The sequence below is a fragment of the Mus musculus genome, chromosome 3 (assembly GCF_000001635.26).
Source record: "Mus musculus strain C57BL/6J chromosome 3, GRCm38.p6 C57BL/6J".
Classification (NCBI taxonomy): domain Eukaryota; kingdom Metazoa; phylum Chordata; class Mammalia; order Rodentia; family Muridae; genus Mus; species Mus musculus.
In genome coordinates this window covers 89,818,731-89,836,225 of record NC_000069.6, presented here as the reverse complement: position 1 = coordinate 89,836,225, position 17,495 = coordinate 89,818,731, and the positions used below count along the sequence as shown (strand labels likewise).

Genomic DNA, 17,495 nt, shown 5'->3' with positions numbered 1-17,495 from the left:
GAACTCCTGATCTCTCAGCAGCTGTGGCTACCTGCTCAACATCACACCAGGAAACACATAAGAGAGGTGGGGGAAGGGCTTACAGGTTATCCCCAGCCCCACCGGTTGAGAAGCTACAGGAAATCCATAGCTGCTGAAAGAGGAAGAGTGAGTTCCAACTGGGGACAAGGCCCAGGTAGGATGCCCCGGCCTAGAGGTCAGCCTTACACCCACATGCATGGGAGCAACACTAATGGGTGCAGTAGGTTTTACGTATATTATATTTATTTATAGTTATACATCTATGCCACCTATTCTATATAGTAATAGAAAAGAGGCCATGTGTTTGAGAGGGGTGGGGTGTGAACACGGGAGGAGTTGGAGGGAGGGTCGGGTGTGACCATCATCATACTTACGTGTGATATTCTAAAAATAAATTAAAAAAAAAAGAATATAAAGGAAAAGAAAACACTTTCCTTGGTCATATGCAAAAGCCAGTCCTTTCCCTTAGTCCTTCTAAGTCGCTGATATTCTGTAAAAGTGACTAATTTCGTTTTCACTTCCTTTCATTCACAGATTTCATTAGGGCCACAGTCCAGTGACCTGCAGGGTCACCGCCTGGCCAGGGCACACCCTCCCCAGAGTGGTGCCTTATCTCTGTGAGCAGGGAAGCAGGAAACAGAGCAGGGCTTTCCTGTCGCTCTCTCGCTCGCTAGCTCAGATCATTCCAGCCTGTCTTGGCTTTCCAGGGTGTGACAGTTACCCCTCTGCAGGGATGGGCTTGCCTAGCTGGAGCTGGGTAGCTCTGCAGTGAGCTTCATCACCAGAAGGCCTTCCTCGTGTGAAGAGGGTGCTCAGCAGCCACGGTTTTCACTATGGTGTTTACGGAACAACTGTCCCTTAAGCAGCCATTTTACCTTAAACTTACCAAGTAAATCTGAGCAACTAGCTTCTTGTTTTGCTTGAGAACCGACCGCTTATGACAAGAGGACTGGCTTAGCCCATGGGCTGGGATGGCTTGCGCTTGAAAAGCGACAAGATCAGCTTGGTTTCATGTGATTTGCCCAGAATGGCTGGCAGTGATTGTTAATTAATGATTCGCCAGTAACTAATTGTTTTGTTTCAATATTGAAGAACTTGAGATAAATCTCCTACTAATATATAAAATTTATATTACGTCTGCAAATGGTTATTAATTGAATCCCTTAAGTGTGTATTTGTACTGACTTTTGACTCCCATTAGGAATGCTAATGCTATTGAATGTGCTGACGAATTGTATCTTAACCGTCTTAAAGTTGAAGACAGTGGGACAGCTCAGTGGGTAAAGGCATCTGCCACAATGCCTGATGTGACAACCCAAGTTTGCCCCCTGGGACCCATGAGAGAGAAGGAAAGAACTGCCTCCCACAAGTTGTCTTCTGACCTCCACCCTCACTCATGGCATGTGCACACCCAAATAAAATGTAATAAACTATTTTAGATGACAAAGGCTGCATCCTGACAGACTCTCAGATGCCATCTTGCACAAAATTAGAAAAACAAAACATCAAATCCCTAAAACTCTGAAAGACACTAAAGGACATTTAGAAAGTTTCCCTTTAAGATTTGGATCTAATTTCTGTTTCTTCTAGTCAGCAGGACCTAGTTAAATTGCTTTCTTCCCCAGATCGATCTATCGATTGATCAAACCACTTGTCTGTCTGTCTGTCTGTCTGTCTGTTTCTATTTCCATCTCTCTAAGGTTTTTGTTTGTTAGTTTTTGTGTTTGTTTTGTTTTGGTTTGTTTTTTTTAAGACAGGGTCTCTCTACATAGCCCTGGCTGTTCTGAAACTCACTATGTAGCCCAGGCTGGCTTTGAACTCATAGAGATCTGCCTGCCTCTGCCTCCCAAGTGCTGGTATGTGTTACCACTTCCAGGCCTGGTTACAGTTCTCTTAACACTCAAAATGAGGCTGCTGCTCCCGTCCTCACAAACCTGTTATCATCTGTTGTGCATCGTACGGTTCCATGTAGCCGTCGTTCTCACCCACTCTCTCCGCATCCCTTTGACCTTTCGTCCGTTTGGCATCATACGGGTCAGCGTAGTCCTCTAAAATGATGACCTGACCAATAAGAAAGAACAGCTGCTAAGAATTTCCAGACTCAAAACGAGCAACTGCATTGAAATGGCTGCTGAAATCTCCTACAGGTACAGGAGTTAAAATCTCTCGTCAGTTCTCACAATTTTCGCACTTGATCACATGTCTCTGTCAGACAACCTTTTTTTTTCATGGTACTTGACTTGTGACAATTTGCCCAAAGTCTTGCTTGTGAGTTAGAGGCTGGCAGGTGGGCAGTGGGAAGTGGAGAGCATCTGGGCTTCAGTGTGTGAAGAGGATTCTTCCAGCACAGGCTGGCAGCTCCCAGTCTTCCCAGCTCCTGGTAGCTAAACAATCCAGTACCTCCCAGTCAAAGCGAACCCGAGACCTACTTCCTGGCCTCAGGGAGCTTTTACAAGCTTCAGAGAGACAGGCTTCACACCTTAGCACTGAACGGTCCTGCAGAAGTTCCGGGTTCTGTCATTCACAGGGAGAGTGATTCGGGGGCTACAGAAAAGACAGAATTCTCCGGATATTTGTGTCCAAGAGCATCTACCATTCCAGAAACAGGGTGACCTGGGAGGAGCACTGTGCGCATAGCGCTTCTGTTCTTTGGGAGCTGGGTGGGAACCCTTCTCAGGGAGGAAGCAAGAGGCCGAATGTTCTTTAGAAAGCTCACGAAGCACTACTGGAGCACAAGGAAAGAATTCCGACAGTTCAGGGAGAAGTGAAGACACAGGGACAGACTGGATGAACCTTGGAGAAATGACACCACGACAGAGGACCGCGATTACCACAAACTCCATCCAGGTCTCCTCGACAGTCACTGCACGTGCTACAGCTCAGATACAGCAGGAAGTCAGGCTGTGACACGCACACACAGTCCTTGGCTTTAAGGCACAGTGAGGTATACCACCCAGTTACATGTGAGCCGCTTCCACATCCATCTCCCCATGGCTCTGCTCAGTGCCCACCACAGGATAGACACACTAAGCATCTCTGTAATTGCCTGGACGAAGAAATGAACAGAGGTGCCCAGTATATGCCACCTCACAGGGGCCACAAGTTCCTGACTGTCTAAGGAGGCAGCTTGCTTAAATCCCTTCCCCGGGAAGGGTTTGCTCAGGCTGAAGCCTAAGATCTGGGAGCGAGCTCTTCTCTCTCCCATTTCTCACAGGAGAGAAACCCAGCTCTGCTCTACAAGCCGGGCAGTGGTGGCTCACGCCTTTAATCCCAGCACTTGGGAGGTGGAGGCAGGTGGATTTCTGAGTTCGAGGCTAGCCTGTTCTACAGAGTGAGTTCCAGGACAGCCAGGGCTACACAGAGAAACCCTGTCTTGAAAAACAAAACAAAACAAAACAAACAAAAAGGATGGAGAGAATAGGTTCACCTTTCCCACACTGGACAGGACCCAGAAGCCCTCTGGTGACGAATGTGCAGGAAACACCTTCTTCTCTCCTGATCTGTAATTTCCTTAAAGACATTTCCTTGCTATGGACTGTGCCCCCCCCCCCACCACATCCCTTAGTGTCCATGGCGAGTACTTATATGGCTACAGTACAATAAACAGAATGAATGTACAGTACAGCCACAGAATGAATGGAAGCCTTTGCCGCTTGCACAGCAGCTGAAACTGAGTGGCTGGAAGATGGGCAACCTGCGCTTCACAGTTCACGGGCTACCGATGTTTTGCATACTCAGGCGGCGTAAGCCTTACAGAAGTCTAGCTTGATAGACCCCTCGATGTCAAACATGAAAACAAGAACCACAGTACACCACACCCATTGGAAGGCCAGTTCCTTTCCCTTCCCTTCGACTGCTCTTTGAAACAACTAACAAAAACCAACCACAACAAACCTTGCTGTCAAGGTCTCCAGTGAGTTTTGAAGAGTCACTTGGGAGTCAGAATGAATACAGAGGAAGGCCTTAGAAAACATCTTCAACTTCACTTATGCCTAATGAATATTGGGGTTCATCAGGTTCCCATGCGTCCTTCCCCGCCCCCCCCCCCCAAGCCCTTCCAATTCCACAACTGAGAGGAGGATAGAGATGCTGTGTTCTTACCGTGTCTTGCTGTCTCATTATCTTGGCCTTGTCCAGCTCAGGGCCCAGGGAGGACGGGGAAGAGGACGCAGAGGAAGAGGAGCTGCTGGAGCTGCTGGTGCTGCCACCGCCCGGGTAGGCGCTCTTCCCATTCTTCTCCTGCGTGTCCACCTTGATGAGCCTACTGATGTAGGTGCTGCAGCCCGCGCTCTTGGTCACCGCGCCACGGTGGGGCTCCTCCTCGGTGGCGGTGGCGGTGACCCGGGAGTTCTTACGGCCTTTGCCAGCAGCGGCCTGGATCAGACCCTGCAGGCTGTCCCGGGACAGCCGACTGTCCTTTGGGGGTCCGCTGCTCGCCTTGCTGGCCCCCAGCTCGGCCGCTGAGTTCTTCCGGCCCTTGCCCGGGGTGGGCGCCGCGCCGCCAGTCTCCGAGTTCTTGCGCGGCTTGCCGCCGGCGCCCCCGGGCCGGGCGCGCTCCGACGCGGTCTTCAGAGTAAGCGGGAACTCCTTGAACCATTTCGCCGCCATCAGGGGGCCCGGGAGCGTCGAGGCCGCGGAGCAGAAGAGTGAGGAGGCCCAGCTGAGACACCGTGGGGCGCCAGGGGCCGGGGGCCGCCGCATTCCCCGGGGCTGGACGCTGGAGGCCGCCGCGAGGCTCCGGGCCGCTAGACGCGCGCGCCTGGCAGGGTGGCACCCGCTCGGCCCGAAGCTAGACGGGCGCAGTGATCGGACCGCCGTGTTCTCTGCGCTCCACCGCTTGGGGCTGCCGGGCGCCGGGGCTTCCCCTGCCTTTCCTCCCGAGGTGGGCGAGGCCGAGCCCACGGAAGCCCCCGGCAGCCCTGCCCACCCTAACTGGGACGATGGCGGCCGCAGTGCCCCGGCGCCCGCCCCGCGGTGGACGCACAGGACGGAGGACGGACGCGCCCCTCCCTCGCCGGCGCCGGGGCCCCCGCGTGCGCACCGAGTCCAACACTGCCCCCATCTCTGCAGACGGGACGTGTGCGGGGATCGTGGCCAGGAGTCGCGCTCGAGAACAAGGATCGGGAGCGCCCGCGCGGCTTCCCTCGCTCTCCGGTTCCGCACGTTCGTCGGGGGCGCGTGGAACCCCAAGCTGGACGCGGCGGGCGAAGGCTCGAAGTTCGACCGGGCGGCTCTGAGGGCCGCGCAGGTATCGCTCTGGCTGCAGGACCAGAGAGGGGTCCCACCAACCCCAGGCACTGTTGGGAGAAGAGCTTGGAGGTCCCCGACCCGCGCCCTCCTGCGAAGACGCCTCAGCTACTTGATTCTCACACTACTTGATTCTCTCCTTGTCGCTCTTTCTTCAAAGCAATTTCAAAGGTTTTTGTTATTGTTGTTAAAAAGATTAAATATGAAAAACGATTACATATGAACATGAAATGAAATCTTCTCCTTTCAGACACAAAACCCGGCAGTTGTTTACAGGTCTTCACTGGTAGACCTGCGGACTTTTGAGACAGAAAATGTATCTTTTCTCTCTCTGGATAAAGGCCAAAAGCCCTAAGCCGGCTTGACCTGGTTCTCTTATGGTGCTGCTGTCCACCCCCACCTTCTCCTTCCCCTCTCTGTCTCCTCTCCTACCCACTTCTCTCCTCCCTTCTACTCCTCCAATAGCAGCCTATGGAATCCTAACTTGCCTCGGTGTATTAGAAGACGACCTCAGACTATTGCGTGATGGCAAAGGGTGTCACCACTGTGAATTTCATGTGGTGCTGTGGATGACAGCCCGGGCTTGGAGCATGTTAGACAAGCACTCTACCAACCGAATTACATCTTCAGCCCCATGCAGCTTTTGGTAGACTTCAATTACTGATCTCCATTCCTCCTATCCATCCTTCTTTTAGCTACCAAGAGTTTACAGTTTTCCTGCTCTGCCATTTTTCTCTCAAACTCTAATAAAATTGTCTTCTAACCTCAAAGTAAAAGATAAAACAATACCATTATACAACAACAGCCCTAAATGTGGTCCAGAGTCTCATGCAGCAGGTTTGAAAACCCAAGCTACAAGCTGCGGGGGTCGGATAGCACCAGCCACCATCAGCTTGTGGATGGTACTTGGTGGAAGAAATGTAAGCTCACCTTGACCGTTCAGATGCTGGAAATGCATCTTAGCTTAAATTGAGGTATAATTTAGATGCCATGAAATTCAGCTGTTTAATATGGAATTTTTAATACATTGAAGTCTCACTAGTAGTCTGATTTTAAGGCATCCACCCAAGAGGTGAGGAGATAGCTCAGTTGATAACATACTTGGCAGGTAAGCATGAGAGCCTGACTATGAACCTCTGCACCCGCAAAGAAGAGCGGTGGGAGTCATACCCTTTCTTTCAATCCCAGTGCTGGTGAAGCAGAAAAACAAAGTGCACATTGATGAGGAAGGACATTCAAGGCTGACTTCTGGCCTGCATACACTTGCAAACATGTCTACCACCACACTTGAATACTCATACACATACCCTAAAAAAAAAAAATCACCTTTCCAGAAAGAAACTTGTATTTATCAGCAGCCCCTTCTCATGCCCTCTCCATGGGCGGTGTATTATACCTGTGTTTCTCTAGTGGCTGTCTCACATCAGAGAGGCCAGGAACCTGGTAGCTGCTCAGCCTACCAGGCTGAATATCTCATCACCCCAGCCTGGCCCAGGAGGCCTGGTGGATTCCTAGAGGGCTTATGGTTTGAATCTGTGCTGGAAGCTGGGAGAAGCTGGTTTTAACACTAGCAAAGGCTGGATGGACTTGTGAACAGAGTGAAGGCATGCAGGCAAAAGGCCAGCAGCTTCCAGTAGGTGCACCCACATTTAGCACCATCAAGAGAGTTCCTCGTGGGAGTGCTGAACTGCTTGCCTTTTAGTTGGTTCCAGACCCAATCAAGTTGACAACAGAGTCTGGCCTCACCATCTGTTTGGTTTTTACATGTTTGACCGTTCTAAAAGTTTCATATCATTGGGACCACACAGAGGACCTTTTCTGTCTGCCAGTCCTCAGAGTGCCCTCTTTGAAATCCATGTCCATTGAACATGTGTGTGCTTCACTCATTTTATATTGTCCAGTGATATTCCATTGTACGGTGCCCACGTGCCAGCCGATAACACGTGGCTCATTCCCACTTTTTAGCTGATAGAAAGATGCTATAAAAGCCAAATGGTGGTGGCACACACTTTTAATCCCAGCACTGGGAAGGAAGAAGCCAGTGGATCTCTGAGAGGCCAGCCTGGACTACAGAGCAAATTCCAAAACAGCCGGAGCTACACAGAGAAAGCCTGTTTTGGAAAAAACAAAACAAAACAAACTTTGAATCTTCACAAATGAGCCCTTACATGGATATATGTAATTTCTCAAGACTTGAATGGCCGAGTCACATGGTAATTCACTATTTTAACTTTTTGAGAACGGTCAACCTTTTCAGACTCTACATCTTACTACATGAGTAGCATGCCAGGGCTCTCCACACCCTGGACACTCACTGGAGGCTGGCTCTATTCTGCACGTCTCTAATAGCTAGAACTGTGGAGCATTAGCTAGCTGTAGAGCACTTGTCTGAAACCAAGAACTTGGAAAACAGAGGCAGGAGGGCATGGAGTTCAAGGCCAGCCACCTAAGAATCTGTCTTAGTTATGGTCCTATTGTTGCGAAGGGAAACAATGACCAAGACAATTTATAAAATAAAGCATTTAGTTGGGAGTTTGCTTACAGTTTCAGAGGGTTATTCCATTATTATCATGGTGGGGAGTGTGGCAGGCAGGCAGGCAGGCATGATGCTGGAATAGTAGCAGGGAGACTAGGCTGGGCATGGGCTTTTGCAGCCCTCAAAGCCCACTCCCCAGTGACATACCTCGCTCAACAAGGCCACACCTCCTAATCCTTCCCAAACAGTTCTACAAGCTGGTGGCCAAGCATTCAAATACACGAACCTGTGGGGGGTCATTCTCATTCAGAAATTAGAAAGAAAGAGAGAGAGAGAGAGAGAGAGAGAGAGAGAGAGAGAGAGAGAGAGAGAGGAAGGAAGAAGGAAGGAAGAGAGAGAGAAAGAAAGAGAGAAGAAAGGGAGAAAGAAAGAAAAAGAGAGAGAGAAAGAAAGAAAGAGAGAGAGAGAGAGAGAAGAAAGGGAGAAAAAGAAAAGAAAAGAAAGGAAAAAGAAAGAAGCAAAGAAAGAAACAGAGAAAGCAAGGAAGGAAGGAAGACCCTCTGCTACTCATATATTTTTGGGAAAAGATTAATCAGGTTGCTTGCTGCCTCTTGGTTTGCCTTATTACTGACTTGGAAAGTTCTTCACATATTCTTACATTTAGAAAACAAGCAAGGACCAGAGAGATGGCTCAGTGGGTAAAGAAAGGTACTTGCTACCACATCCGACAACCTCAGTGCCATCCCTGAGACCCACCTACACAGGAGAAGAGAGAACTGATTCCTGCAAGTTCTTGACCACACACACACACACACACACACACACACACACACACACACACACACAATCAATCAACCAACCAATCAATCAATAAATCAATCAATTAGTTAAAGAATTAATAAACAGCAAAAAAGAGAAACAAATGAAACATAAGAAATGTCTTCTGACCCAGTATTAGAAGTGGAGGGAGCTCAGGATTTGAAGTCAGTAGGTGAGATTATAGACTGCCAGGAAAAAAAAGAAACAGACAGCAAGGCTATTATAGGTTTCTGAGAAGAAATCCTAGGGAAATAGTTCTCAAGATGTGGGTTGCGACCCCTGGAAGGGCCCTCTTACGCGTATCATACTTCATAACTTCAGCGTATCATACTTCATAACTGAAGTAGCAATTAGCTATAGGTAATGAATTGTTATGCAAATGCCTGTGTTTTCCAATGGTCTTAGGTGACCCAAAGGGGTCTCAACCTACAGTTTGAGGACCAAGGCCCTAGAGGATCATGGAGAAATGACCAGGTTCTGGTCTCTGAACTTTTGTGCCTCCTTTTTTTGGGTTTTGTTAGGGATTATATAAGTTGTGAAAGAACCGCACATCCTGATACCAGGCAGGCCAGTGAGGCATCTTTGAAGGTTTTGGCTGGTCTGTGCTTATGAGGTCTTGGTGCCTGTCCTAGTCCAAAAGACTATATATATTTCCATGGTTCAATGGGAAGTTTGGGTGAACAGTCTGTGTCCAGTTTTTCCCATAAACTTCTTCACTCATTCCTAAGTATTTTATTAGCTACTTTTAGCTTTATTCAGAGTATTTGCAGCTAAAGCAGTTGTTTCCTCCTACAGCTGGGGACATTTTAGAGGAAAATGTTTCTCTTTTAATATGTAACATTGTAGCTGGGCCTATGGTGCAAGCAAGTAACCCCAGAACGTGGAAGTTAAAGGCTGGACTATCAAGTCTTTAAGGCCATCTTTGACTACCTACTGAGCGCAAGGCCATCCTGGGCTTCAGGAGACCTAGTCACAGAAAAAAAAGAAAGAAAGAAAGAAAAGAAACAAAGCAATTGTTGAGGTTTGGCCTCTTGCTATTTACTGTAATGCTGAATTCTGCACCAGAAGGTCTAGGCCTATAAATGAATGAATTCTTATACTTACCAGCCTTTGTTGTGCAAACCTTGCCCCTTGTTTTAAAATGGTTGAGGTTGATTGGTTGCTATGTATTGTAATGGTAACTGACCCTGGTTGCCTTAGAGACGGGGAGATCCTCACTTAGACCAAATGATGCTATGTAACCTTGCCCCCAATGTCATCCCTGAGTGCTCCATAAAGATGGCTACAGCCTACAGCTGGGCAGAAGAGAGATAAATGGAGATTCCGCTCCCAGGCTGGGGGTCTGAGGCAGGAGACGAGGAGAGAGAGAGAGAGAGAGAGAGAGAGGAGAGGTGGGAGAGAAGAGAAGACACCATAGGGTAGGTGAATCATGAAAACATGGCCATGAGGGCTGACCAATTGGAGGAAGAGCAGCCGAGGCAGAACATGGCAAGTTATAACTCAGAGTTATTGATAGGGAAGTAGATACTAATTGCTTATTGGGTAGATCTCTGCCCAGTTCTAGTGCTTTAAAGGCTTATCATAAATCTAAAGGTTTTGTGACTTTTATCTGGGAACTAATGATCCAAGGCAGGCTAGAAACCTCCCATTGAGGTTAATTACTACTAGAGCAAACTGTAGCAATAATCCTGCTACTACCAGTGAGGTATTAATTCCAGCTTGGTAGATATCTATGAGTTTGAGGTCAGCCTGGTCTACATGTGAGTTCTAGGTTAGCTAGAGGTACATAGTAAATCTTTGTCTTTAAAATTAATAAATAAGTAAATAAAATAAAAGTAAGTACATTAATAATACTGCCTTAATAGGCATTTCTCCTAAAGTATTGGAAAAAAATGCCCCTTTTGAATCGGTCTAACAGCCTTCTCCTCTCTAGAACGGAATGAGGCCTGTGCAGCCACAGCCCTGAGTTGTTCAGCTGGTGACCATAGACTTCGGTTTGCCCACCCATGTGACCTAGCTAGGTTGAGGAAAAAGGACAGAGACGAAGCCTCACAGACTACAAATACCCGAATAGCAGCCATTCATGCATAGTAACTGCTCAATCTCACGTCACTCTCCTTATCAGCAACACGGGTTGTCTTGTCTTTTTAAATGGCATTTATGGTACTGGAGAGATAGTTCAGTGGTTAAGCGCACTTGCTGCTCTTGCAGAGGGTCTGAGCTAGGTTCCCAGCACCCATGTAACAGCTTACAACTGTCCAGAACTCCCTCTAGTCCTAGGGAATCCAATACCCTCTTCTGGACTCCAAAAGCATCAACCATGAACATAGTGTGCATACACATATGCAGTTTAAAAAACCATACACACAAAAATAAATACATCTTTAAAAGTGTGTGTGTGTGTGTGTGTGTGTGTGTGTGCATGTGTGCATACACGAAAATATACACAAATGTCCCTGTGCATGTGTTGGGGTCAGAGGACAACTTAGGGACTATTCTCTTTCCCCCAAGTGAGTCCTGAGTATTCATCTCAGGTGTGTCAGGCTTGGTGGCAGGTGTCTTTATCCACTGAACAATACAACGAGACCTATGGCAAAGCTTTTTAACCAGGGTTATGATTTGCCAGAGAAGTGGCCCAGCTGAAAAGCCATGTAAGACTGATGCCCTGCGTTTGGTCCCTAGAACCATCATAAAAAGCTGATGCGGTAGCCTGAGGCACACAGAACAGAAGCACAAAATGGTGCTGCCCCAGCAAGGTGGACAGCAGAATTCAGTCCTGGCCACTGTCCTCTGACTTCCATAGACACCCTGTGTTCTAACTCACATGGAGGCTATAAAAGAAACTTGGAAACAACCAAAAGTTTCTAAACAGACAAATCACAAACTAATTAAAATCAGACTCCAAGGCTGCGTTGCTTCCCATATAACTTCGCTGAACCTTGATTCTGAAGATAGTGTGCACACTTGGCACTGGGAATGCCATTTTGCCAGATAATGCAATGCCAGGGAACACAGCCTGAAAAGCACCGCAGCTCAGACTCAACATGACCCTGTGCCCTGAGCTGTGACATTTTACTGCACAGAGTCTTCTACTCAGAGAGACACAATGGTTCAGTTATGGAAAACAAAATGTAACATTTCCTCACTGCCATTCCTGGGCATGCTAACTAAACATCAGATGACTGTATCTTTGGGTCACATCGGGTTAGAGTGTTTCATTTTTATACCATTGTGGGATGAATCTTAGTGGTGGAGCACTTGACCAGTACGTACGAGGTTCTAGGTTTAAACTTCTGTAGCAGAGAAACAAAATCATGTTTGGTTGTTAATCTGAGTTTCGTTTTTTAAAGTATGACATGTTTCCAGTTTTTCCTAACATCTCTAAATTACTCCTGACATGTGGGTATGTGTTTATGTGAAATGTCCTTCTCAGCATTGATGACTATAAAATCAAAATATCGATCAACTCTGAAAAAGCATTGATGATGCTGTATTCATTTGGTACCAAATATTCATTGCAGCTTTACTTCTTTATGCAAAACCAAGCACTTCTATCTCATTACTATGCAAATTTGCTTTAATCAGTTTGGTTTTTTTTTTTAATTTGTTCATTTATTTTGTGTATGGGTGTGGGTGTATCTAGCTTTCAAAACAAAACCCCAATCGTTCAATTTTTCCAAATGAAGTTTCAGGAGCCAGGCACTGGGGTAAAGCCTGCTAGCTCAGAAAGGCAGAGAAAGCACCCAGCTGACCTTCCTCCTCAACTGACATCCCAGAAGGAAAGAGCTCGTTCCCCTCCACACTGTCTTAAAAACCCTTTCAACTGAATATCCCCTCCCTTCTACTTCCTGTATGTCTCTCTATCTATCCTTCTGACTTCCTCTCACTCTCTATGGTTTTTTCCTATGTTCACTTCCTGCCAACTGGTTGCTTGTCCTGCCTCTTGACCTATTTTTGACTTTATTTAATCTTGTTTACAATAAACAGAAAGTTCTTGGATTAAAGATGTGTGCTAGAGCTGAGCCACACCACAATTTGAGACAGGTTTTTCCAGTATACGATCCCAGGGTTCACAGTGATCAAATATCCTGTGACAGGTGCACATGTACCATGGCGTGTGCATAAAGGACAGGGGACAACTGTGGGACTGAGTTTTTCTCCACAGTGCGAGATCTGGGCATGGAACTCAGGTTGCAAAATTTGGCAGTAAGTGCTCGTGCCTGCTGAGCCATTCGACGGCCTGGCTTTCATCTTTAATAAATAAATGGTAAAGCTGAGCTGGGTCTGTGGCTCAGTGGATGAAAGTGCCTGCCATACAAATCCAACAATGTGAGTTTGGTCTCCAGAACCCACAGCAGAAGTCAAGAACTGGCTCCCAAAACCCGCCTTCTGCCTTCAGACTTCCATGTGTATGTAGTAGCAAGAATGCATCCATACTCAGTATGTGCCATAGACACACATTACTAAAATGAATATGTTTTAGAAAATATAAATAGTAAAACTATGTGTGTACTGAAGAATTGCTTTTAAATACATTTCTTTATGATTTGCTATCAATAAATCTGTTCTTCCTTCCTTCCTTCCTTCCTTCCTTCCTTCCTTCCTTCCTTTCTTTCTTTTAGACAAGAGTCTCTCTTTGTAGCCCTGGCTGTCCTGGAACTCACTCTTTAGACCAAGCTGACCTCAAACTCACAAGATCCTCTTGTTTCTGCCTCCCAGGAGCTGGGATTAAAGGTATATACCACCTCCTCCTAGATAAATCTTTGATTTATATACCTATTTTACATATGTATTTGTGCTGCTTAGTTTTATGTTAACTTGACACAAGTTAGGAATCATTTGTGAAGAGGAAACCTCAATTTTAAAAAAATGCCCTCACCAAATCGGTCTGTGTGCAAGCCTGAGGCAGTTTCTTGATCGGTAATTGATATGGGAGGGTCCAGCCCACTGTGGGTGATGCCATCCTTGGGCTGGTGGTCCTGGGAACTATAAGGAAGCAGGCTGGACAGGCCATGAGAAGCACGTAAGCAGCCCCCATCCTTGGCCCCTGTGTCAGCTCCTGCTCCAGGTTTCTGCGCTTCCCGAGTCCCTCCCTTGTCTCCCCTCCGTGATGGAACATTCCCCGAAAGTACAAGTGAAATAAAACCTTTCCTTTCCAAGTTGTTTATGGCTATGATGTTTCATCACAGTACTAGAAGCCTAACAAAGGCACCCGTGTACCTGGAACCATGTAAAGTTTTCTTAGGTAAAAAGGGTTTTTCAAATGGAAAGTCTCAGAAACCCTCTCTATGATGCAAATGCTTCAACCCCATCTTATAGAACAAAGTATGCTGATGCTGACAGTCCCTCCTCAGAACCTCGGGTCTAGCTTGCCAGGCCCCGTTCTCACAAACCAACCTCTGAACAGAAGCATGGGAGGCTCATGGTTTGGGGCGGGGAGGCTGAAGAGATGACCCGGCGGTTAAGAGCACTGGCTGCTGTTGCAGGCTCAATTCTCAGAACCCACATGGCAGCTCACAGCTCTCTCCAACTCCAGTTCCATGAGATTTAATTCTCTCTTCTGACCTCTGCAGGCATTGCATGCCTATAGTACCCAGAAACACCTGGGAGGCAATACACCCATACACAGGAGATAAAAATAGATACATCTTTTTTCCCCCACTAAAGTTGTTCACAGAAGCTGTGTTACTCTGTTGCTCTTAACATCACAGCAAACTTAGTGTCTTAAGCAATACATATTATCTTCTAGCTCTGCAGGTTACACTTCTGGTGTACACCCTACTGGGCTAAAGCCAGGCCGTCTACAGGGCTGATATAAGGGGCCAGAACTGGGGACTCCCAGTCCTTGTCTTTTCAAGTTTCTGCAGGCTCCCTGGCTCCTTGGCTGGTGGACCCTCCTCTCTCACCAGCAGCTATGGTTGTTTCTCATTTCAGATGACTTTAACCTTACTACTAGACTTCCTTTTTTTTTTTCCTGTTTCAAAAAGTTTTAATTTTACTTGGTCCATGACTTGTAGGGGGCTGCAGGGTCGTTACGAAGCTGTCTAGTGGCTTCAGAGGTTCATTCAGGTGGAGGTCTTGAGGTGGGCTGGTGCCGAGCAGAGGAGGGAGCCCTTGGAAGGTGAGGGGGTCTCCGAGTCAAGCTTGAGAATGAGCTGCTCAGAGTGATATTCACCCGGAGGTGGCTGGGGCATGCCAGTCTGTGTTGGCTGTGACCCAACCAGCCTAACAGAGATTGGTCACGTGGTTGCCCATCTTTTTGATGAGCTTCATCTCTTCATCTAGGAAGTGGTTCTTCCAAGAAGTCACAGAGATGAGGGTTTGTGCGGGCAGAACCCAGGGATTGAAGACCCAAGGCAGCCTGGTACAGGTTCTTCTCCAGGGCCAAGGCAGTACCCATGGCTTCCTGGGGTTTACCCCATTCATCTAGAGATGGCTTCTGCGCATCCTGGAAGAGTGCGCTCCTCCCTCCGCCCCCGCCCCCGCCCCCGAGTTCGTTCTGTATCTTGAGGAGACACTTGATAACAGTGCTTCTCCTTGGTCAATTCGTAGAAAAAGTGGCCTACACCCAATCTATAGTAGCCCAGAGAGAGGTACAAGTATACCTGGCGGTTCACAGAAGCTTCCACTTCGATGGAATAATTCTGATGAATCTGAGAGGTAATGGCTGATGTGGAGTATGGAGCTAACCAGGAAGAGGTGCTGGCTGGCTCTTGGAGCCGAAGGCTCTGAGGAGATGGTCCCAGAGGGCTGCGGTTGGAGAGACTGTAAGGTGGCTGGAAGCTAACAAAGAGGAAGTCCCTGGATCTGTTCCGTCCAAACACTGTTGAAGTAAGACACGGGTCCACGGAACTCCAGGGTGCTGCTCCCATCTTTTTTTTTTTTTTAAACCTCTTTTCTGCCTCCCTCTTCCATTTTCAAGGACCACGTGATTACACGGGGCCCACGCAGAGAATTTATTTTAATGTAAATTGCTTAGTGGTGCCTTCCAAGGTTTCCTATATTTCTGGGTCCTATGGATCAGGAGGCCTCGGAGGGCCAGGGGACGTTCCCTTACCTAACTGCCTACTGAGTGGAAATTCCCCTGGCCTCTCTCCAACCTGGCTGCCTTGCTTTGTAGAAGCTTGCTGGAAAACAGCTATAGCATGTAAGTCCCTTATCTTTGCCAGCCCCATCTCCACCCTTCTCACAAAGCCAAGCATCCCCTTTGGAAGGCTGGAGAGATGACTCCCCACTTGAGAGCACTTGCTGCTCTTACAGAGGACCAGAGTTTGGTTTCTAGCACCCACACTGTATGGCTCAAATGCCCTTTTCTGGCCTCTGTGGGGACCTGCCCACACCTGGCACATACTCACAAAGACACAATACATATAAATACATTTTAAAAAAGAATTACCTTGGAAGTGTAATGTCAGCACTATGGAGCAGAAAGGAGCAAGAGGATTGTCTCGTGTTTGAAGCACGACGCTGCCTCACACAGTGTCCCCTCCCTCCCCAATCATCCTCAGCATTTCTTACCCGTTGATAACAGCCTCAGTGTGCTTTGTGTGGTTGCATGACCCAGAGAGACTTGCTTCCTGCCTCTGAGTGGAGGAGGTACTCAGTCAGGAGGGGAGCGGAGGTCTGCAGAGACTCTTGCTCTTCCTTTTTGTTGGGCATCTGGGTTTGGCAGTGCAGTGCTGATGCCGTGTTTGAACAGCATTGACATTGTGGCTTCTGATAAACTGTCTGGGAGAATGAAGTGTCGGAGAGGCAGCTGCTCCCAGGTGAGTGTGCCTGGGGAGTGGGTAAGTGAGGGACCCTGAGTGCAGTCTCATTGACGAATGCCACTGTGCCTAGCTTCTGGTGAAGAACGGCCTTGTCGTCTGTGTGGATTCTGTCCATCCTGCACTCACTGGCTGTTGCTTCCTTTCTTTTCTTTCTTTTTTAAAAAAGATTTATTTATTTAATATGAGTGCACTGTAGCTGTCTTCAGACACACCAGAAGAGGGCATCAGATCCCATTACAGATAGTTTTGAGCCACCATGTGGTTGCTGGGAATCAGACTCAGGAGCTCTGGAAGAGCAGTCAGTGCTCCTAACCTCTGAACCATCTCTCCAGCCCCATTGCTTCCTTTCTCACGTCTCCCTTGTCACCTCCACTGTGTCCTGGCCAACCTGATGGTGGTTTCATTTTGGCCCGTCATACTCTCTGACATTTCCAAAATGGTCTATCTGGAATGGTGACAGGAATGCCACCAATCTGGTTAAGCCCTTTGACTGCATCTTGTAGTCGGTGGATGGAGTGTGGCCACAGAGACACAGCTTTCCTGAGCAACTCGCTGACTGCTCCAGCACCTACCTCACCTGACTGGCCAGTGGCACATGTGCAGGGCAGCTGGCTCCGATTGCCTGTAGTGTCCACAGGGAGCCTTGGTGGCTCCTCTCCTTGACTTTGCAGATTCTCTCTGGCCTGCCTTGGATACTCACCCTGTCCCCCTCATCATTCTAGGCAGCTCCCTGAAGCATGTCTTCATTTGTTCTAAAGCACTTTCTAGAACCTTACTAAAAGCTTGGATCTCTCCTTTACTCTCTTCTCAAGAGTGATGAGAGCTGAGCTCCTGCCTAGAGGATAGGGATGTGAGGCTAGCACTCAGTATCCAGTACTGAGCATCCAGCACTCAGCACTCAGCACCCAGCACCCAGCACATATGGGGAGCACTTCCAGAGTTAACTTTGACTGACTTCTTGCTTGTGATTAAGCATAAATGAGTCCACCGACATCTGTCTTTGTTTTTAATTAAGATGTGTATTATAACTCTGCTTACAGCATATGTCCTTGAGACTGTCCTAGCCTGAAGGAAACGGCCTTAGTCAAACATAGATACTGTGTACCATATACTTGCCAAGTAAGGATTTGTGGTCATTGTTTATATTCCTGGAATTGGTCATG

The 17,495-nt window shown here is 47.7% G+C and overlaps 1 protein-coding gene and 1 pseudogene across 1 annotated transcript in view; both read right to left on the bottom strand.

Annotated features, from left to right (window-relative positions):
* Positions 1-4,856, bottom strand: part of She (src homology 2 domain-containing transforming protein E) — a 27,477-nt gene extending 22,621 nt beyond the window's left edge. The window contains exons 1-2 of the mRNA NM_172530.3: positions 4,123-4,856; positions 1,956-2,082 (exon numbers count right to left, since the gene is read on the bottom strand). Of these exons, the coding sequence (NP_766118.3) occupies positions 1,956-2,082; positions 4,123-4,722 (727 nt within the window). The 5' untranslated portion in view covers positions 4,723-4,856. The remainder of the gene's footprint in view (positions 1-1,955; positions 2,083-4,122) is intronic.
* Positions 4,857-14,546: 9,690 nt separating this feature from the next.
* Positions 14,547-16,749, bottom strand: Gm8969 (annotated as a pseudogene).
* Between the last annotated feature and the right edge of the window lie 746 nt (positions 16,750-17,495).